The sequence below is a fragment of the Anopheles marshallii genome, chromosome 2 (assembly GCF_943734725.1).
Source record: "Anopheles marshallii chromosome 2, idAnoMarsDA_429_01, whole genome shotgun sequence".
In the NCBI taxonomy this organism is placed as follows: Eukaryota; Metazoa; Arthropoda; class Insecta; order Diptera; family Culicidae; genus Anopheles; species Anopheles marshallii.
In genome coordinates, this window is record NC_071326.1 from 61,168,348 (window position 1) to 61,188,879 (window position 20,532).

A 20,532-nucleotide genomic window follows, 5' to 3' on the forward strand; every position below is an offset into this window, starting at 1 on the left:
AATTTCTTGCTCAATTTTTAGTGAACCAATTGTTACAGTGTTTTAAAAGTGATATTAACTGCGATAACAAGTGACAAAATAAGTGACTTGAATAAGTGAAATTGTTAAACTGCTAAATTGCTTAAATATTAAAGCATGGATGCTCAGCAAGTGCGTCGTAGTAAACCGTTTTACCGGCGTAAAGCTAAAATAGCAGCAGTTATGCGTGCAAGTGAATGTACGTGTCCGTGCACTTGTGAGGATAATTTACCTTCAGCAAATGGTATGTGCGATTATTGTTCTCGTTAGTGAAATTGTATTAAACCATTAATTACATGTGTGTATTAATTTATGTTTTACAGAGCCACGAAACGATGCTGCTACTTCTCACGATGATGGACCTATCTATGCTGAGACGGATGCCATGGAGCCAACGGAGCACGTGGACGTTCCACTCGATGATGAGATATCAGATGACGACGAGGATATTAATACCGAAGAAACTTTAGAGTTTGACTTTGGTCAACAGTCCCTGGATGCCTGCCTTCAATATTGGGCATTAAAAACAAACTCGGCTCACACATCGATAAACATGATATTGAGAATCATCCGTGAAAAAACTTCATGCGTTGTGCCGAAGGATGCTCGTACCCTGCTTAGAACCAGGAGGGTACAAAAAGATATAGTACCTGTTCAAGGGGGTCGTTTTTGGTACCACGGAGTGGCTAACTGCCTCAATATTCGATTCAGGTAAGCGATTAGCGTAATGTTTTACTACTGACGATATTCTGACATATTTTATATACCCTTTTTTATTTTATTATACCCTGTTTTTGCAGTGGCAACCATCTGGGAAATGTTTCTGAGCTTCCCTTAAAATTCTTTGTTGACGGATTGCCTCTACACAGGAGCAGTGAAAGCACGTTTTGGCCGATTTTAATGTCCATCGAAGATATGCCCCACATACCACCTATGGCAGTGGCTATATTCTACGGGTCATCGAAGCCGGGTTCAGTAGAAGAGATTTTACGGCCTTTAGTAGAGGAACTAAATTTGCTGCTCGTTCAAGGTGTACGTCTTGGTGAGCAACAAACGCTAGTGAGGCTGAAAGTGTTGGCTTTTGTGGCGGATTCACCAGCTCGTAGCTTTATTAAAGGTAAGATTCCTTAGCATAGTGTGTTTGGAATAACATATATCACTAATTCGTTTTTATTTCTTCTTTTCCAGCCTGCGTTAGCTGCAATGCTACAGAAGGGTGTATGAAATGTAAAGTCATCGGACGTCGTCACCCGAGATCAAGGGCGGTTACATATACTGGAATCGATCATCCACCCCGCTCGGACGCTGAGTTTAGGCAAGGAATTTACGTTAGGCACAAAGTGGGTCATTCACCACTCTTGGAGCTAAGCTTTTTTGATATAGTGAAGGACGTGTTAGTCGGTGATAAACTTCACTTGATAGATCTAGGAGTTACACGCAAACTATTACACGGGTGGGTGTATGGTATGAGGGGAGCAACCAGATGGTCTGATCAAACCTTTGTGCACATTTCTAGTCTTTTAAAAAGCATTACTCTTCCTTCTGAAGTACATCGCAAGTTACGAGGTTTAGAAGATTTGAAACATTGGAAAGGATCGGAGTTTAGTAGTTTTTTGTTCTATGCTAGCATAGTAGTGCTGAGAGGTAACATATCAGCAGAAGCATATCAGCATTTTATGTTATATTTTGTTGCAATAACGCTGTTGTCTTCAAATGTGTATAAAGATTTTTGGGACGAGGCATCCGACATGCTAAACGATTTCGTTTCGCATTATGAAGAAATCTATGGGGAAGGTTATATTAGTAGTAACGTACATAACTTGTTGCATGTAACTGAAGAAGTAAAACGTTTAGGGCCTCTGAATACAATGTCTGCGTATCCTTTTGAAAATGCTCTTCAGCATATGAAAGGTATGCTTAGACACGGACATAGATGCTTAGAGCAAGCTGTGAACAGGTATTCTGAATTCGAACAGTTAACCATTTCGAAAATGAGACCGGATAATGAAACGACATTGAAGGGTTCAGGTGACAATATAGTTGTAACCATGAAGGATTTTATCCTAAGGCCCAATAATCGCGACGGTTGGTTTCTTTCGCCAGAAAAAGAGCTAATCAGGTTTTGTTCTGCAGAAAAATCGTCAGGGACTATAAAATTAATCGGTAGGAAGTTGATTGATCCGGAGGAATATTTCGATGAGCCGGTATCATCAGGGGTCATCAATATTTGTAAAGGCAAAATTTCAAATTTATCTCCTAATACTTTCGAATATAAAACTTCTGATGTCAAAGGTAAGATGGTTGCCGTCAAGTTAGATAACGAGGGACTTACGATGTTTGCTCCCCTTGTGCATACGCTAATAGATTAATCTATTAATTAACCTAATTAGGTTTAGACTAAAAGAAATGGATTTCGAATGTTACTTTACCTATTAAAGCAGTGTAAATAAGGATTAGTTCTTGCTATTTTTTGTAATAAATATATTCTTTCAACGATTTAAACAAAACGTTTATTTTTTTTATTTTAGGTAATGCATTTCAGTCTGCTTATCTGATGACACGCAGTATTTATTCCTTTGTTATTGTGTTATCATTGTGATCTGATATTATTTTTAGGTGCTTTCAGGTGCTCCAGATACCCCAGAAAAGGAGGATTGCGGATTTGCTTGATTTTCTAAAGCATTTTTTCTTGCACTAAGCCTATTGGAACGAGTAAATGGACGTGGGCTTGATGTTCGAATACGTTTGTAGTTCTGTAACCTTTGCTTCGCATGATAGAATTTATCTTTAAAGTACTCGCGAATACTCCATTCCGGGAACTCCACTCCGTCCGTTGTTCCTAGTAGGCCAAAAAGTTTAAGGATATTGGTATGAACTTTGAAAGGGATTTTTGGGTTAGGAATGCCTATTCCACTCCAACTGCAGGATGCGAAAAACTCCAAATCGAACAGCAAATCTATGGATCGGTGCATCAAATTGATAGGACGATATTCCCCTGTCGTTCGTTTTAAATACGCTATCACTTGTGCCATGTAATCTGGTTCGGCAAGTCGGGTATCAAATTCTACCATCGACTCCTTAGATTTAATCGGTTGCATGCTAAAAGAAGTAGATGGTGTTAAAGCACCAACAGCTTCCATAGCACACTCGAAAGTAGTTAGCAAATATTCTTGGCCTTGTCGAAGAGCTTTTAGCTCCTTTTCAATAATGTGCATGTAGTGTGAACTTTCTGTTCCAGAAGACTGATTCGAGGGCACGATATACGATAATGTATGTTCATTCTGCAAAGGATGCAAATTAGTGAGAAGGTCAGATTCTTTTGTTGGGGTGATTTCTAGAGGTGATGATGGGTTTGAAAGGATATGCTGGTCATAAACGGTAGCCGTAACAGTTTGAGATGTAGATGCTAATGGTATGGTTTCAGCTTCAAAGCCTGAAGGAACAGTTTCTGTTCTTGTATAACTGACCGGTGTCTTACAACTTACAGGTATGGTTGTTGTTTTGGAAGATGGAGCAGTAGGTAAAGCCTTCGAACAGCAAGGAATGGCTGGGGTTTCATACCTTTCAGGTACAGTTGGTGTAGTGAACGATGGAGCAATATGTAGCTTTGAACTGCACGGAATGGTTGGAGCAATATACCTTTCAGGTACAGTTGGTGTTGCGGACGATGGAGCAGTAGGTAGAGCCTTCGAACTAGAAGCATTCACTGGTGTTTCAAACTCTGCACGTATGGCTGGTATTTTACGTCTGTAAGCTGAAGTTTTCGAACGTGCAGGCACGGCTGATGAAGTAATAGCTAGCGAGAACTGCACAGGTAATGTCGTTGAACTATACGCATGATCCTGAATCGACAATCGGGAATCTTTCAGAGTCTTTAACTTCATTTTCGAAGTTGCATGGCTTGCATAACGTTTTCTTGTTTTCGAAGAAGATACCTCATACATAAGTGGTGTATAAGTGTGATCAAATTGATAGTGTGCGTGATGTGCAGAGTCCTATAAAAAATATAAATAAACGTTGTAAAACTTCATTTAATTCAAGGTTATAGTTATACGTTCATGACATCAAATAGATAGTTATAGAAATCAGGTAAAATCGGTAATTGAACTAACAAATCACACAATCAAATATAGCTAGCATAATTGAAGCTGAACATAACTGAGTGTTATGTTCATTTGGCACTGTTTTTTATTGTACTGGCTGGAAAATTCATATCATTCCGTGAACTATGAGTGTAGCGTACAACATCAAACACAATACAATGATAGTTTTCGGATTCTTAACATACAATAGCACTCAACTTCGTTATGTTTGCTCATGTACATACTTACATCGTTGTTACGGTTATTGCTTGCAGCAGCATTCTCTTTATCGTGTTTCTGAAATATAAACATACCCACCGTTAGTTTTACTGATGTAGCCCTAACCAAAATTAACTTTTTACTTACAGGATTCATCGTGTAAACAACAAGCTGCACGCCGTTATGATAAAAAAGCATTTAACACCTAGTGACTTTTCCATAATTTTTTCCAGGAACATTTGAAATATGAATTGTTATCATACACAACGTGCGTAACATACATAAAAAGGACAAAATGTATTTCCTTGTATTAAATTAATACTGGAAAGTATCAAAAAACCATTATTCTTCCCATAATCACCACAAGATAACAAAACTCGATTTCCAAACACACGGAAATCACGTTGATACTTTCGCATAGTCGAATGATAAATTAAACACTGCTTATACGCAAATGTAAAATAAAACGCGATTATTAACGTCTCGCACCATGAGCGCTCTGATAGCAGAGTGCGTAACACAATCTTGACTGTATTTCTTTCAGAACACATTCTTGGATCAACGCTAGAGCCGGATACTACGAGCATCGCACTTTCTGAACAGAAAAATATTTCTATATAATAAATTACACACATACACAATACATAATATCTTCTCCCCTCACAGCAATAGAACGTACATATATGATCACATGTGTACAGTGTATGAACAATAACCGAGAGAAAAAGTAGACGAGGACGGGGGAAATGTAGTGGTAAATAATAACGGTTTTTTTTTTTTACAATTTCCAATCGATCCAAAATGGTTTCCAACGTTCCAAACCCCCCTACTTGACAACTGTCAAACCCATTGCCAAACGTCAAAAACCCCCTCAAAGTGGGACAGTCCGTTGACTTGCTCGTAGACATACTCGTAAGGTTTTTGCTTTTTTCTAATTTTGGCGGCCTTAAGGTAGCCGGACACGCTAGCTACAAGTAGCCAGCTACTTTTGACGTCTACAGCTTTCCATTGTTCTCTCGTCGCCGGCTTGTATCCCAGATAGGCGGGATACGAGCCAGCGACGCTGCTGACAGCTCAGCGACCGCAAAGGTTATACTAGTCGGGTTAACGAGTTGATGCATGTTCGGTGAGAAGATAATTCGCGGATTTGAATTTCCGTCGTTGAAACCGGCGTTTTGAAACCGAACATTGTGATTGTGATTGCGTCGTGAATTACCTAGCACTCATTTCATTGCTGGGTAATTGATACCAGCTTATCTATTAAAAACTAAGAATATTGCAATATATGCTTGATTTATATGTCCAGACGCATTGCGGTCAGCAAGATTTTTGGTGTGGTTCGCCGAATGTATGACTTGAAACCAAATTTTGGCGGTGCTAAATATGAACGAAAGGATGTTACTGTACCAAGTGCATATGGTTCTTTTCGTGAAAAACATCAATTAATCGAAAGGCATTCATTTCGTTACAACTGAATCTGCGCACGAGTTCATCCTTGGGAGTGCCACTATCTTAAGATGCCGCTCTCTTAAGATCGAGTGGAAAGGGACATTTCACGGACGATTGTGGCTAATCGATATCGATAGATAATGATTGTACAAAATGATATGAAATGTAATCATCATCAAAAACTGTTTCACTTATGCCTTTTCACTACTCAATAGATTCTGGATGTAAATGATACAGTTTTGCTTGGTAGCAACTTTGCATTCACCAATATCGTTAACAAGATAAACCGTCCCCAACGGACATTCTCATTCATATACTTCATTAGCTATTATCATGCCTTCCAATTAAAGCGCGATATTTTGTGTAAATGTACAATAAGAAAAACATAGTGTAATAAACAGAGGGGAATAAGGGGACGGAAGAGTGTAACACGGAAGAGCGGAAGAAATACGGAAGCTGATTCGACGACGGTTCACTTATGAATCCCCCTAGACAATTCGAGTAGTTTTTCACAAGTTCCTCTACCCGCCAACCTCACTTGACCCACACATGCCCAAGGAGAGCAATTGGACCTTCTCCATACAAAATCAGAAAGTGCTCGCTCTAACAGCTATTTCGCTCCTGCTTGCACTCTCGCCGAATCGAGCCCCCCCTCGAAAGCTCTCTCAATCGGAGCGAAATTTCTCTTGCTGTTCGTTTCTTCGAAGTCGTTCGTTCTCGGTTGCGCCCGTTGCAGGCATACACAAACGTCAACAAACGTACACACACAGTCCACTGTTGCAAAAATGCTTCGTTTTTAACCTCACTTTTTGAACGTAAATTCACTTTGCGCAGAGGGATTCATGGCAAAAAAACTGATTTGAAACAATGCAGAGCTGTTTGGTTCGCTCAATGCACGCATGTATTTCGTTCATAGTGAGATTCTCGACATATTTGAGTATCCATAACACTATCCCAGAGGATGTTTGGTACTTTACCGGTCATTCCACTGGTATAATTATAGTTACTGAAATCTATTGTAGATTCACGTGTGATGTTTTGTGGTTTGTTTGTTGTTTGTCTGGTCATATGTTGTGACGAACTAGTTTTGTTTGTCATGAGTGTAAATATGTCATCCGTGCAATTGTGATGGTCAATGCTACAACAGGATCGAACAACAGGATAAGCAACACACGAGTTCCTTGCCACATGTGTTTGATTCCAGTGTTGTTTCTTCTGTTTAAGCTCAGATTAAGATTGTGTTCAGATTAAGATTTTGTTCACGTTATCAGCTAATTTGTTAGGCAAATGCTATCGAAGTTATGTTAGAACTGTTAGCAACAGTTAAAGATGACAATCGAAATCAAAGTGATCCCTCCGTTCTTTCTGGAGGTTGAAGGACTCATTTTGTTTGTAAACTTTATTATGCGTCAGGTTCTGCTCAGGCCAATCGGATGTGCGCAAATAGGTAGCTCTCTCAAGCAGTGACTGAAGGTTTGGGTCTGTTAAAGGATAACATTTTACAGAGAAAAAAGATTCCTCCAAACAGCGCTCAAAAGCGATGAGCATAACTTTTTACTCCCTAACCTCTGACGGATGATTTATCCAACACGATCTATCCAACACGTAGAGACAGTTGATCGCCAAGACAAAAGACTATCCATAGACTGCTACTGACTTTTTAATCGGACTTTGCATTGCTAGCAAGACGGCGCAAATTGGTTCATAGACTTGTAGCGCTACATGAAAAGCTACAGACTTTTGTAAACATTATGCTTTCCAGCAGTACGGTGAGGTCGTCCTTTTTAAATCAGTCAATTTTTCATCGGTAGGACCGATCGGTTACCGATGGATTGAAAGGATCACTATTTAGCTGAATCTTATTCTATGTAGAACAGATCCATCAAGCTATTTATGCAAAATATAAAAACATGTTTAAAACTACTACATCCTTCTGTGCCAATGAAAGGTACACCAACATGCTCCTGTCTATGCCCCTCACCCACAATCACCTCCTGTTATGATTTCACGATAGGATAGAAAACGAACATGGTATGTCAGCATACACCTAAAGGCTTCATGACAACAACAAAAAACATTGGTTCTAGTAAGACCGAAAATACACGCTTTTTCCTCAGCTATGCAATCTGATAGGCATCCGAACAAACTAGCAGTAATAGTTTACTCTCGATGTACGATTTGTTAACATCTGCGAAAACTAACTCCATGATCCATCTTGACCTTCTTTGTGCGGTACTGTACCTTATGCGCATAAGTACCGTTACTGCGTGCGCACGCATATACATCTTCACACGTTTGTTTCAGGCTCAACCAATAACGACTAACATGGTACGCAAATTGGTACCAGCCAGATCGGTCATAGAATATCATTCGGAGTAAAATGGAAAGAAACCATGTTAAACCTGTAGTCTCTTTTTCCTCTTTTTTCTCTTTTTCCTGAATGATGTTTCGACATCCATCATCAAATATTATCATTATTTTACTTCCTTATACCATGATGCAACTGCACTACCTATTTGCATGATGAGATTCAAAACCTGTTTTTTTACTTTTTTACTGTACTGTGTTTTTACTGTTTACTAGTACTGTTTATTGTATCAACATTTTATGAGCGGGAATACGAATGTTCGATTGTCATTGCTTCAACCATATGACAATAACAAATCCAAGGGATTGTTCTCAAACACTTACCCAAACCTTACTGAACATATCGTTCTAAAATCATTGCATCATTGGAATATTTACAACTTCAATGCGCATCATACTTATTTTTTGCTTAGCGCGTTAAAGCCTATTGTGCATCATGACACATTTGGTCAAATGACCGAAATGTGTTTTCACCAAAGTTGCATACACACACAACACTCGACGCACTGACTACATAAAACAAAACTCGACGCGGTTGTGTACCCTCTGACTAGGATTCCGCGGCAACATCGATTCGACGGCGACTTGAGGTAAATTGTAAACATAAGTTCTCTACTCGTTCTCCCAACAGCTGATCACGACGGAAAAAAACATCTGCCACACTCCTCTACACTCCGCACGCACTTCCACCTGCGCCGAAACGTGCAAGAAAAAACAGTACTAGCGAGCGCTAGCACAGATAGACGAAAGGCACTAGATAGAACAGAGCGAAGATAGAGAGCAATAAGCTGGAGAGAAATTAATTTTTAAATTTTCCAACTGGAAAATAGTTGCAACTTTTTATTGCACTACCACAATCGCAACGAAAAGCTTCCAAAAAATTTTGCCACTCCTCCTGACAAATTTCGCGACAGGTCCAATCTGCTTCCTTTGGAGTATAAACGGGACCTATTTAGGACGTCCTAAAAAGGTCCCGTTTTATTCCGAAATGGCTGCAAAAAGACTGCTTGGGACATTTGTGGTTGCACACAAGATTTGATATTGCCTTCTCATTTTAGAGTATGTCTGTCCTACTCTCAAGAAGACCAACGACCAATTTCGATCCACCCGAACGTGCCCAAGCAGTCTTTTTGCAGCCATTTCGGAATAAAACGGGACCTTTTTAGGACGTCCTAAATAGGTCCCGTTTATACTCCAAAGGAAGCAGATTGGACCTGTCGCGAAATTTGTCAGGAGGAGTGGCAAAATTTTTTGGAAGCTTTTCGTTGCGATTGTGGTAGTGCAATAAAAAGTTGCAACTATTTTCCAGTTGGAAAATTTAAAAATTAATTTCTCTCCAGCTTATTGCTCTCTATCTTCGCTCTGTTCTATCTAGTGCCTTTCGTCTATCTGTGCTAGCGCTCGCTAGTACTGTTTTTTCTTGCACGTTTCGGCGCAGGTGGAAGTGCGTGCGGAGTGTAGAGGAGTGTGGCAGATGTTTTTTTCCGTCGTGATCAGCTGTTGGGAGAACGAGTAGAGAACTTATGTTTACAATTTACCTCAAGTCGCCGTCGAATCGATGTTGCCGCGGAATCCTAGTCAGAGGGTACACAACCGCGTCGAGTTTTGTTTTATGTAGTCAGTGCGTCGAGTGTTGTGTGTGTATGCAACTTTGGTGAAAACACATTTCGGTCATTTGACCAAATGTGTCATGATGCACAATAGGCTTTAACGCGCTAAGCAAAAAATAAGTATGATGCGCATTGAAGTTGTAAATATTCCAATGATGCAATGATTTTAGAACGATATGTTCAGTAAGGTTTGGGTAAGTGTTTGAGAACAATCCCTTGGATTTGTTATTGTCATATGGTTGAAGCAATGACAATCGAACATTCGTATTCCCGCTCATAAAATGTTGATACAATAAACAGTACTAGTAAACAGTAAAAACACAGTACAGTAAAAAAGTAAAAAAACAGGTTTTGAATCTCATCATGCAAATAGGTAGTGCAGTTGCATCATGGTATAAGGAAGTAAAATAATGATAATATTTGATGATGGATGTCGAAACATCATTCAGGAAAAAGAGAAAAAAGAGGAAAAAGAGACTACAGGTTTAACATGGTTTCTTTCCATTTTACTCCGAATGATATTCTATGACCGATCTGGCTGGTACCAATTTGCGTACCATGTTAGTCGTTATTGGTTGAGCCTGAAACAAACGTGTGAAGATGTATATGCGTGCGCACGCAGTAACGGTACTTATGCGCATAAGGTACAGTACCGCACAAAGAAGGTCAAGATGGATCATGGAGTTAGTTTTCGCAGATGTTAACAAATCGTACATCGAGAGTAAACTATTACTGCTAGTTTGTTCGGATGCCTATCAGATTGCATAGCTGAGGAAAAAGCGTGTATTTTCGGTCTTACTAGAACCAATGTTTTTTGTTGTTGTCATGAAGCCTTTAGGTGTATGCTGACATACCATGTTCGTTTTCTATCCTATCGTGAAATCATAACAGGAGGTGATTGTGGGTGAGGGGCATAGACAGGAGCATGTTGGTGTACCTTTCATTGGCACAGAAGGATGTAGTAGTTTTAAACATGTTTTTATATTTTGCATAAATAGCTTGATGGATCTGTTCTACATAGAATAAGATTCAGCTAAATAGTGATCCTTTCAATCCATCGGTAACCGATCGGTCCTACCGATGAAAAATTGACTGATTTAAAAAGGACGACCTCACCGTACTGCTGGAAAGCATAATGTTTACAAAAGTCTGTAGCTTTTCATGTAGCGCTACAAGTCTATGAACCAATTTGCGCCGTCTTGCTAGCAATGCAAAGTCCGATTAAAAAGTCAGTAGCAGTCTATGGATAGTCTTTTGTCTTGGCGATCAACTGTCTCTACGTGTTGGATAGATCGTGTTGGATAAATCATCCGTCAGAGGTTAGGGAGTAAAAAGTTATGCTCATCGCTTTTGAGCGCTGTTTGGAGGAATCTTTTTTCTCTGTAAAATGTTATCCTTTAACAGACCCAAACCTTCAGTCACTGCTTGAGAGAGCTACCTATTTGCGCACATCCGATTGGCCTGAGCAGAACCTGACGCATAATAAAGTTTACAAACAAAATGAGTCCTTCAACCTCCAGAAAGAACGGAGGGATCACTTTGATTTCGATTGTCATCTTTAACTGTTGCTAACAGTTCTAACATAACTTCGATAGCATTTGCCTAACAAATTAGCTGATAACGTGAACAAAATCTTAATCTGAACACAATCTTAATCTGAGCTTAAACAGAAGAAACAACACTGGAATCAAACACATGTGGCAAGGAACTCGTGTGTTGCTTATCCTGTTGTTCGATCCTGTTGTAGCATTGACCATCACAATTGCACGGATGACATATTTACACTCATGACAAACAAAACTAGTTCGTCACAACATATGACCAGACAAACAACAAACAAACCACAAAACATCACACGTGAATCTACAATAGATTTCAGTAACTATAATTATACCAGTGGAATGACCGGTAAAGTACCAAACATCCTCTGGGATAGTGTTATGGATACTCAAATATGTCGAGAATCTCACTATGAACGAAATACATGCGTGCATTGAGCGAACCAAACAGCTCTGCATTGTTTCAAATCAGTTTTTTTGCCATGAATCCCTCTGCGCAAAGTGAATTTACGTTCAAAAAGTGAGGTTAAAAACGAAGCATTTTTGCAACAGTGGACTGTGTGTGTACGTTTGTTGACGTTTGTGTATGCCTGCAACGGGCGCAACCGAGAACGAACGACTTCGAAGAAACGAACAGCAAGAGAAATTTCGCTCCGATTGAGAGAGCTTTCGAGGGGGGGCTCGATTCGGCGAGAGTGCAAGCAGGAGCGAAATAGCTGTTAGAGCGAGCACTTTCTGATTTTGTATGGAGAAGGTCCAATTGCTCTCCTTGGGGTGTCTGTACACAGTGAATTTACTTGTGTGTTTGTATTGGTGTGCATGAAACGCGTGTAGGCAAAGAAATGACAAGTCCAAGGAAGCCGGGTAAACATACACAAAACAGAAGCCAAACTGAACTAACGCATTTCGCATCGTTTTAGAAGGAGTATTTACGGACCAATTTAAAACATGTCGTCGAAATCATCCCTGTATCGGAAGCGCCGTCGCTATCTTGAAGAGGTAGAGAGAGAACTTCTGGAAGAATTCGATGCATTGGAGGCTTCCGGTTCTGTTTCGGTGCCGGCATCAGCGGGCATGAGCTTTGGTAAGTGCAATCGTTTTCCTACACTTATCACACTACGTGATCAGTGGATATTAACACGAGGGAATGGGTTAGTTAAATTTTTGAGAGTAGAATTAACCCCGCAAAATTCGTTCATTGTTCATGGGATTCAGTATGATAATAAAGTAGATTATTTCCATGTTAATACAGTAGATGATGTTGCTCCTATACAATTAAAATCTAGTGAAATTAACATTTACAAATTGAATTCTTTTACACCGTCCAAAGTAGTCAGACTAACCATTCAAGCAATAAAATGTAAATTAGTAGCCGTTAACCTACCTTCTCGTCCTCTTGTTTATTTTAATGTAGATGAATTTTTAGGTGAAACACCCGCATCCGTCTTATTTATTCCTCTATTACATACTTTTACTAATAACTAAACAAATACTAATCGTAGTTACATCGTTTGTAGTTTTGTTTCATTTTTTATGGTATTTTGGTGGCGGTACCATAGTGGTGGTGGGAAAAGAAACAAAATAGTTTACACTTAGGAGACAGTAAAGAAAGCAGTACACTTCATCTTCAGGACGATCTAAGAACAGCGGACACGACGCATGGAATAAAACTCGTCTCCACGTGCCGGCTGGGATCGAATCAGGTCGGGGAGGGGTTTAGTGGGTAGGCGTCGATCGTAACTCTTGTGCCAAGTGATTGCGATCGATGAATCCCACACTACCCACGGATGGTGAGTTGGTTATCGGGTGTCTTTAGAAGATTCCCCTCCCCGTTAACAAAAAAAAAAAAAAAATCCCTCATTTATCACATCATAAGTTAATTCAATCACTAATTGTAACTGATCTTTCTACAGCTATGGTTCAGCAATACTATGTCGACCGATGATCGTAAGCGGTGATATTAGCGCTCATGGCAAATTCGAATCCCATAAAATGGACACTTCTTTAACAAGCATTGCTACTCAACTGCATGGTAGTTTAATCTGAACTCGTAAGTCTTGACGCATTCAACAAAGTAATGTAAGTAAAAATAATTTATTTTATATTTTGGTAATTACTCAATGATTTCTATCCGTCGTTTCAGCATACACAATACTTTAAATGACTGGTGAACAGACAACCGTGGCCGAGAAATTTCGTCAATCGCAACCTGCTCGATCCGCCGGAGATCGATACATACACGTACTAGATTTGATGAGACTGAAGGAGGTGGGTAAGATGCTACGTGCACACATCGCGTTTTCACGTAATACGAAGCATTTTTTTTTCGTTTTTTTGGACGTGTTTAATAATTATGGGTTTATTATGATGCGGAACTGAATTATAAGCAACTAATTACTTTGTTTTGTTCATTTAGATTCGTTCATTTAGTCTTCCATTCGGATCATTATTATGGCATGTATTTGGTAATTAAGCACACAACATTCATTTGCATGTAACCAAAAAGTATAATTTCATGTAAATATAAGTATCGTAGTATCTTTAGCTTAAGGCAATCACAATACATTTCATGTAACTTATCACAATAAATTTCATGTAGAGTTCTTATGTATACTTATTTCCTAGCTTATCATCTAAAACTATAATTATATTTCTTATTCTAAAGGCTTATTGGTAGTTTTACGCTTATGGCAACTAGATTTGTTAACGAATTTCCTTTTTTTTAAATTATCTATATGTTGTAATTTTAATTGCATCCACTGTTTAATTTCTAAGTCGCTACAATTTCCACCTAATATCTTTAAAACTAACAAAATATTTTTAAATTTACCTAAATCTACTTTAACTCCTCCCTTTCCTCTTCCAGTCCACGACATTTGTAACAGAACGTTATGTCCTACCACCAAGTGCAGAGCATCACAAGCACGCTGCTTGCTTGTTCCCTGTGCAATATTTCGGCTCAGCCACTGCACCATTTCATCCCGTTTTTGGGGGTTCTGGATGCTTTCTTCCAGCTCACACAACTCACACTGCTTTTTTATTAAATTTGCTCCGAATCTGCACTGGAACGTACGAAACAAATAACAAATTTCCCGAAATTTAAACTTTGACAATACACCGTGAAGATTGACCGAGAGATCTTACTAACACATGCATACACCTGTGCTGCAAACGCTCACTCATACATACGCTCGCCAACAGGCCCGTAGTTGAATCCCCTAATTTTGCCCTCAGCCCATACAAAAGTCCCCTAATTTTTGTCACGTCGAAAATTGACAAGTCTATCAGAGCCTGTGAGCAAAACCACAACAATGTTGAAACATGGCTTACATTTTACTGTTTTTTAGTGAAACAGGTGTTCCGGAACAATAAAATTGGAATTCGGGACCATTCCGGTGTCTGTGCCTTTGCCGATAGCTATAAAAACGCAGGAGAACTCAACGCAATGGAGGGTTCCGGTTCTGATTCGGTGCCGGCGACGACGGGCATGATCTTTGGTAAGAAAAATAGATTTTCTACGCTCATTATAGTTTAATACCAAGTAAGAAGTGATCTATCAGTGTTCTACTAATTCGGTTGTGCATTGAATTACTGTTTAACGAGCCGCAATCAACCGGATCTGAATAAAACCCTTAGTTTAGCGATGTGTGTGGAAAAAAGAAGTTAAATGAACGATTACATGATCGAGTGAAATAATTCTGCTTCGGGGACCGGGTATTGTCTATTGAGGGTTTCACGATGGCTTGGTTTGGAAGCTGAAACTATGGGCAATCCACTTCGCCCTGTATTGCCATGTTAGATCCACCATAAACCGCCCGAGGTTCAGGTTAGCTCGTATACCCACGATTGGATATGCGGTGACAAAAACTTCCACTACACACAACGAGGCCGTGGCGGAATAGGATGTGGGTAGCAGAGCCTGTGGGACCGTCGAGATATTCGAATGCAGACCACTGTAAGTGTTTAACGTTTACTTCAATTCGAACTAATTTCCTTTTATCAATTATCAATAAAATTGATCCATGTTGTCCTATTTACAGAATGGGGGGTCGTTCGGTCTAATACAACGGATAATTTCATCGTTGCAGATTGTAAAAGGTAAATATGATTACAACGTAAATTATTGCAACCCAGTACTTGTATTATATTAATGCAATTAGTTTCATAATTGAAACATTCCTTACCATGCTTTACGTTACGATTGCATGCATATATCGTTGCAATGATTGCACATAATAAATTACATTCGTAATGCTAATATGGGACGATATTTTATTTTCTATTTTAGTGAAACCATCATGGCAGATGAAAAACATCGAAACCCAAATCAAGGAAGCGCAACGAGATGTTGGCCATTGCAATGTTTATTGTTGGACACGGATAGGAACAAATCTACGCACTAAAAATCTTTTGTTACGGCCTCGGAATAATTCAACACGTTATTCATCATTTTATTCTGAAGCAACATCGATACACAGAAACAGATTTTCATGCGGGATAGGTAGTTCGAAATTGTATCTTTTGCAATTATTATTTTTAATTTTAACATTTATTTGTCTTACACTAAAAAAATTGTAAAATTGTACATTGAAAAATAAATTATAAAATAGCTTCAATAAAAAAAACTAAAAATTTTTATCAACTGACAATTCAAAATTAATCAGCTGGGAGAAAGAAAACGAAAATCACTACTACATGCACAAACCGCGCGATCTCACTCACACATGCATACTCCCGGGCTGCAAACGCTCACTCACACACCCTCAGAAGCTCGTAGCAGAACGTCCTCATTTTCTCCTCAGCCCATACAAAAACGTCCTCATATTTGTATGGACCTGGGCCCGGTGACACAAAATTAGGACGTTGCATGCAGGTTCGAGCACTTGTTTGCCTAGTGGGATGTGTATTTCTCATGACAGTTGCGCAGCAAGCTGTCATGCCCAATTAACGGATTTACATTTTGACTTTTCGGGATTTAAACAATGGTACATGGTCATGATCCTACAGGACATTACAGCTCGGCTGTCCTGACCTAGAATTGGCCTCAATTCTGTCTAGCACAAAGATCCTCCTACGTTTTAGGACTGGTGGCCCATTTCCTCAACTTGTCTGCCTCTAAAATGCCATCATACGCCATCTGCGTCTTCTGACATCCCTCAACATCCCTAACTACGTACCGGTAATGGGGAAGAACTTTATGAATTAGGTAAGGGCCGCGAAACCTGCTGTTAAGCTTTTTGCTAACATTAGCCGTGTCGGTGTATCGAATGGCAACTAACTCTCCTTCCTCGAAATAGGGGGATGGTCTAGTTTTTCCTGCCAGGTATCGTTCGTTTCGGTCTTGGGACGCTCTAATGTTCACTTGTGTCTTGGAACGAAGACGACTGATATCCCTGCCTGCATCCTCCATCTTAGACTCGAGGAACTCACGCAACTCATCCACAACCTCGCCCCGCTGCTCGGTTCCGAATAGGAGGATAGATGGGAGAAAACCCGTAGAGCTGTGTACAGTATTGTTAAAAGCGTACTCGGCAGAGCGTAAGTGCAAATTCCAATCAGAATGATCGGTAAGATCAGATAATTTACTCAGTATGGGGCGGATAACGCGATTAACGCGTTCAACTTGACCATTGGCTTGGGGAGAAGCCGTTGCATTAAGTATGTGAGAGATATTGTGAGATTCGAGGAACTCCTTGAAAAGGTTTGATGTGAAACAGGTCGCACGGTCGCTTATAATGCGCCTTGTCCGGCTATAGTAGGACATGTATTGCTTAAGGACGTCACATACCTCGTGAGTATTAGTGGTCGCAGCGGCGTACAGCTTTGTGAATTTTGTGAAAGCGTCTATAATGACCAGAATGTATTTCTTACGATAACCGGTATTAAGAAGTGGACCCAGATGGTCAATATGTAGAGTGTCAAATGGCAAGAGTACCTTCGCGATGCTGAATAAATGGCGAGCATTGACTTGAGGTGGTGCTGAATAAATTATGCATTTGATGCAATTTCTAATGAAAGTTTCGATCCGAGTCTTCATCCGGGGAAACCAGTAATGTCGACGAATGGAGTCGAAGGTCGTAACGGTGGCCAGATGGCCGATCTTTTCGTGGTTATGTCTAATAACATTATCCACCATCTCATTAGGTACGCACAATTGAAGAGGATTAACAGTGGATTGATGATATACCAAGCCATCTTGTAAAACGAATCCTTCAACCGAACCGGTTTCAAGTTTACGCTTCATATGTTATAAGTTGTTTATTAAGTAGTAGTTCTCTGGGGTTGCGTTAAGGATAGGACAATGGATCATTAAATTTGAAGTGTTGAGCTAGGTGCGTCCGAATGTTTTGCACTGCTCGTGTCGGCCTAATCGGAATACCCGATATAGGTATCATTGCAGCTGGTGGAGGTATATCGTTCAATTCTTCGGAAATAAGCGATGATTCTTGATTTGTAGTTGGAAGTAATTCGTTCGAATAGTTGTACAGTGTGTGGCGTCGTCGAAAATTGTGCAATGTTACAGCTGCAAGAACGACTTTTTCTGCAATAGGTGGTTCCAGATCTATGGGTTTAGCTAAGACTCTGAACACTTTTGCTAAAATCCCAAAAGCGTTCTCTACAGTGCGGCGCGCTCTTGAATGCCGGTAGTTGAAACCACGTTCCATAGAATCTGCAGCGTGCATTCCTGCAAATGGACGAATGCAGTACTCCTTCATAGCAAACGCCTGATCACCTAGAAGGTAATAAGGAATTTTCACCTGATAGGGAACTTGCAAAATTTCCGGAGGGGGAATATTTAGCTCCCCCCGTTCCAGTTTGTTGTAAATGGGACTGTTCGAAAATACGCCGCCATCTGAAATTCTTCCTTGACAACCAACATCTACGAAAAGGAAGTTGTAATTTGCGTCCACTATTCCTAGGAGGACAATGCTGAATGTTTTTTTGTAGTTAAAATACATGCTCCCTGAATTTGCTGGTGCTTTGATGCATACATGTTTGCCATCGATGGCACCAATTGCATGTGGGAAGTTCCATTGTTCCTCGAAAGCCTTGGATATCTTTAGCCATTCTGCTTGGCTTGATGGCAGCTAAAAAGAAACCAAAATAAATAAATGATTTTATTTAATGCATTATTTTCTCTATCATTTCACGCCAATCTGGAAGAACCACGCCCTTCTACTTCCACTTCTTCCACCTCCGCTATGCTTCCTGGACGAACGCCCAACCCAAGGAAGCGGAAGCGATGCGACAGCGACAGCCGTTTTAAACGGATTGATGAGTGTTTGCAAACATTCAAACGTTTGGCGGACACCGTCGCTACTCCCCGACCCCTAACACAGGTCGGAACTTTTGCGAAGTTCATGGAGGCGCAGATTGCTCCTTTCGAGCAAAACGACCCGCAGTTTTGTGGATACCTCATACGCAGTTTGACAGCCAAATTGCATGAGGAAATCGCAAAATACTGTGAGGATCGATCGGGACCCGGGGACCACGATTATTTATATTTTTTTTTTGTTTTTTTGTTTTTTGTTCATTTTTTGTTTTGTTTATTTTTTTCGGTTTATCCATCATGGGATTTATCATCCATCCATCATCCACTCTCATTGTTCACAACATGAACAAAACACCATAGCGAAGACCCATTTTCGCACCCCATCGGCTCTTCTCAGAGCCACCAAATAATCAAAAAAGAATATTCGCTTAACATTCCACAAACATAACATTACTTTAAAAATCCTTAGGTAAAATTTCGATTTTTCTAATTTTCTTTTTAGATGAAAGTGAAAACATCAATGCCTTTGTTACGGTTGAGCACCTGTTGCGGTCGTAGAGTAGTAGTGGGCGTAGTGAATATTTTCGATCTCATAGTGAATTGCAGAATCGGAATGAGGAACGTGTTCTATCTTCAACAACGACGATAACTGTCGGACGTGTGTTCTATGCGGTAGAATTTTAATCAGTACTTTGTAATTATTGATAAAAAATATTGCACAACAAAATGGAACATATTCAGTTGTAGTTTGTTGGTTTTTTATAGGCTACGTGCTTTGAACTCGCTACAAGCTCGATCCAAATATATATAATATCAATATATCCAAGCTTGAAATCAGTAGTAGCATGTTCAACCAAACTTGGGTATAAGGGCTAGTCCCCATTCCTTGGGCACACGGTGGCGTAAGGCAAAACAGAATAGGGGTGAGTACGTGAACTAAATTAGGTTGCATGAGGCCCTGCAAAAGTACTAGAGGCCTTGGGCCTTTGGCAGTACCCTTAAGTGTAGGGATGTGTTTTGGCTTGTCATTGCTCTTAAGACTGATTCCTTGATTTTGATTATCCACTTAGCTTATTAAACAGACTTGCATATTGTGGGACCAACCGAAAAGTATTCGATTCACGATCTTGCCATAAGACAGACCATGTTATAAAGAACGTTTATAATACCTTGAAATATTCCTTTAGGTCGTGTATAATGTGTTCACAAACTTCCTGGACGATCAGAGATACAGAGCGGCCTGAAACCTGAAGTAAATCTTGAGTCAATGACGAATACGCAAATCTTGCTAAAGAAAACTCACCCTAAACACAAAGGATAGGGATTCGTACGAATCCCCTGTAGCCAAAAATCGAAGGGCGATGGCGAGCCTTTGCTTAGCAGGTATTGCTTTGCGCATTGCTGTATCCTCCCTAGTAATTTTCGGACCGATCAAGGCCAAAACATGATTAAACTCCTCACGGTTGAGCCTAAGGAAGTCGTTGTACCGGTTGTTGGGGCCTTCCCCATCGATTGCCTGGAACAACCGGCCCCACACATCTTCCCTCTCTAAAAACAAATCAGTTGTCCAGCACGAGCCAGTGTCTTCCTCCCGGGATTGTTCCTCATCCTCTTCTAATAATAGTAGCATTAACGTGGCTGCTCCCTGTTCAATGGTTGGAACTAGTTCTTCTATTTCCATTTCCATGTCCTTCAACGAAAACATGCAACCATGAAAAATGTATGCAAATTTTTTCGCAGTATGTGCAAATAAATACCTATCGACACGTTTAACAATGTTAAGCCTTCACTTTGGTCTTTTTTGACTTAGAACTCAGTCTGCACACAAACGCTTTCGAAGAAATTTTGCAACTATACACATAGTACCAGAAGTACGCTGTTGAACTGCTTGGAACAAAACTGTGTACCGTAAAGAAATTCAAGATAAATTTGATAACCCAAATAATTCTGCTAGG

General features: G+C 39.9%; 3 protein-coding genes across 3 annotated transcripts; 1 reads left to right on the top strand and 2 right to left on the bottom strand.

Moving 5' to 3' along the window:
* The first annotated feature begins 1,238 nt into the window (after positions 1-1,238).
* On the top strand, positions 1,239-2,387 carry LOC128707262 (uncharacterized). The gene has a single exon (XM_053802214.1). The coding sequence runs from the start codon at positions 1,239-1,241 to the stop codon at positions 2,385-2,387; it is 1,149 nt and encodes a 382-aa protein (XP_053658189.1).
* A 243-nt stretch (positions 2,388-2,630) lies between these two features.
* On the bottom strand, positions 2,631-4,475 carry LOC128718317 (uncharacterized). The gene is made up of 3 exons (XM_053811948.1): positions 4,467-4,475; positions 4,350-4,397; positions 2,631-3,383 (listed from the first exon to the last, which is right to left on the bottom strand). The coding sequence occupies exons 1-3, from the start codon at positions 4,473-4,475 to the stop codon at positions 2,631-2,633; spliced, it is 810 nt and encodes a 269-aa protein (XP_053667923.1).
* A 13,116-nt stretch (positions 4,476-17,591) lies between these two features.
* Positions 17,592-18,263, bottom strand: LOC128718319 (uncharacterized). The gene has a single exon (XM_053811949.1). It carries the CDS (start codon positions 18,261-18,263, stop codon positions 17,592-17,594), a length of 672 nt encoding a protein of 223 aa, XP_053667924.1.
* Between the last annotated feature and the right edge of the window lie 2,269 nt (positions 18,264-20,532).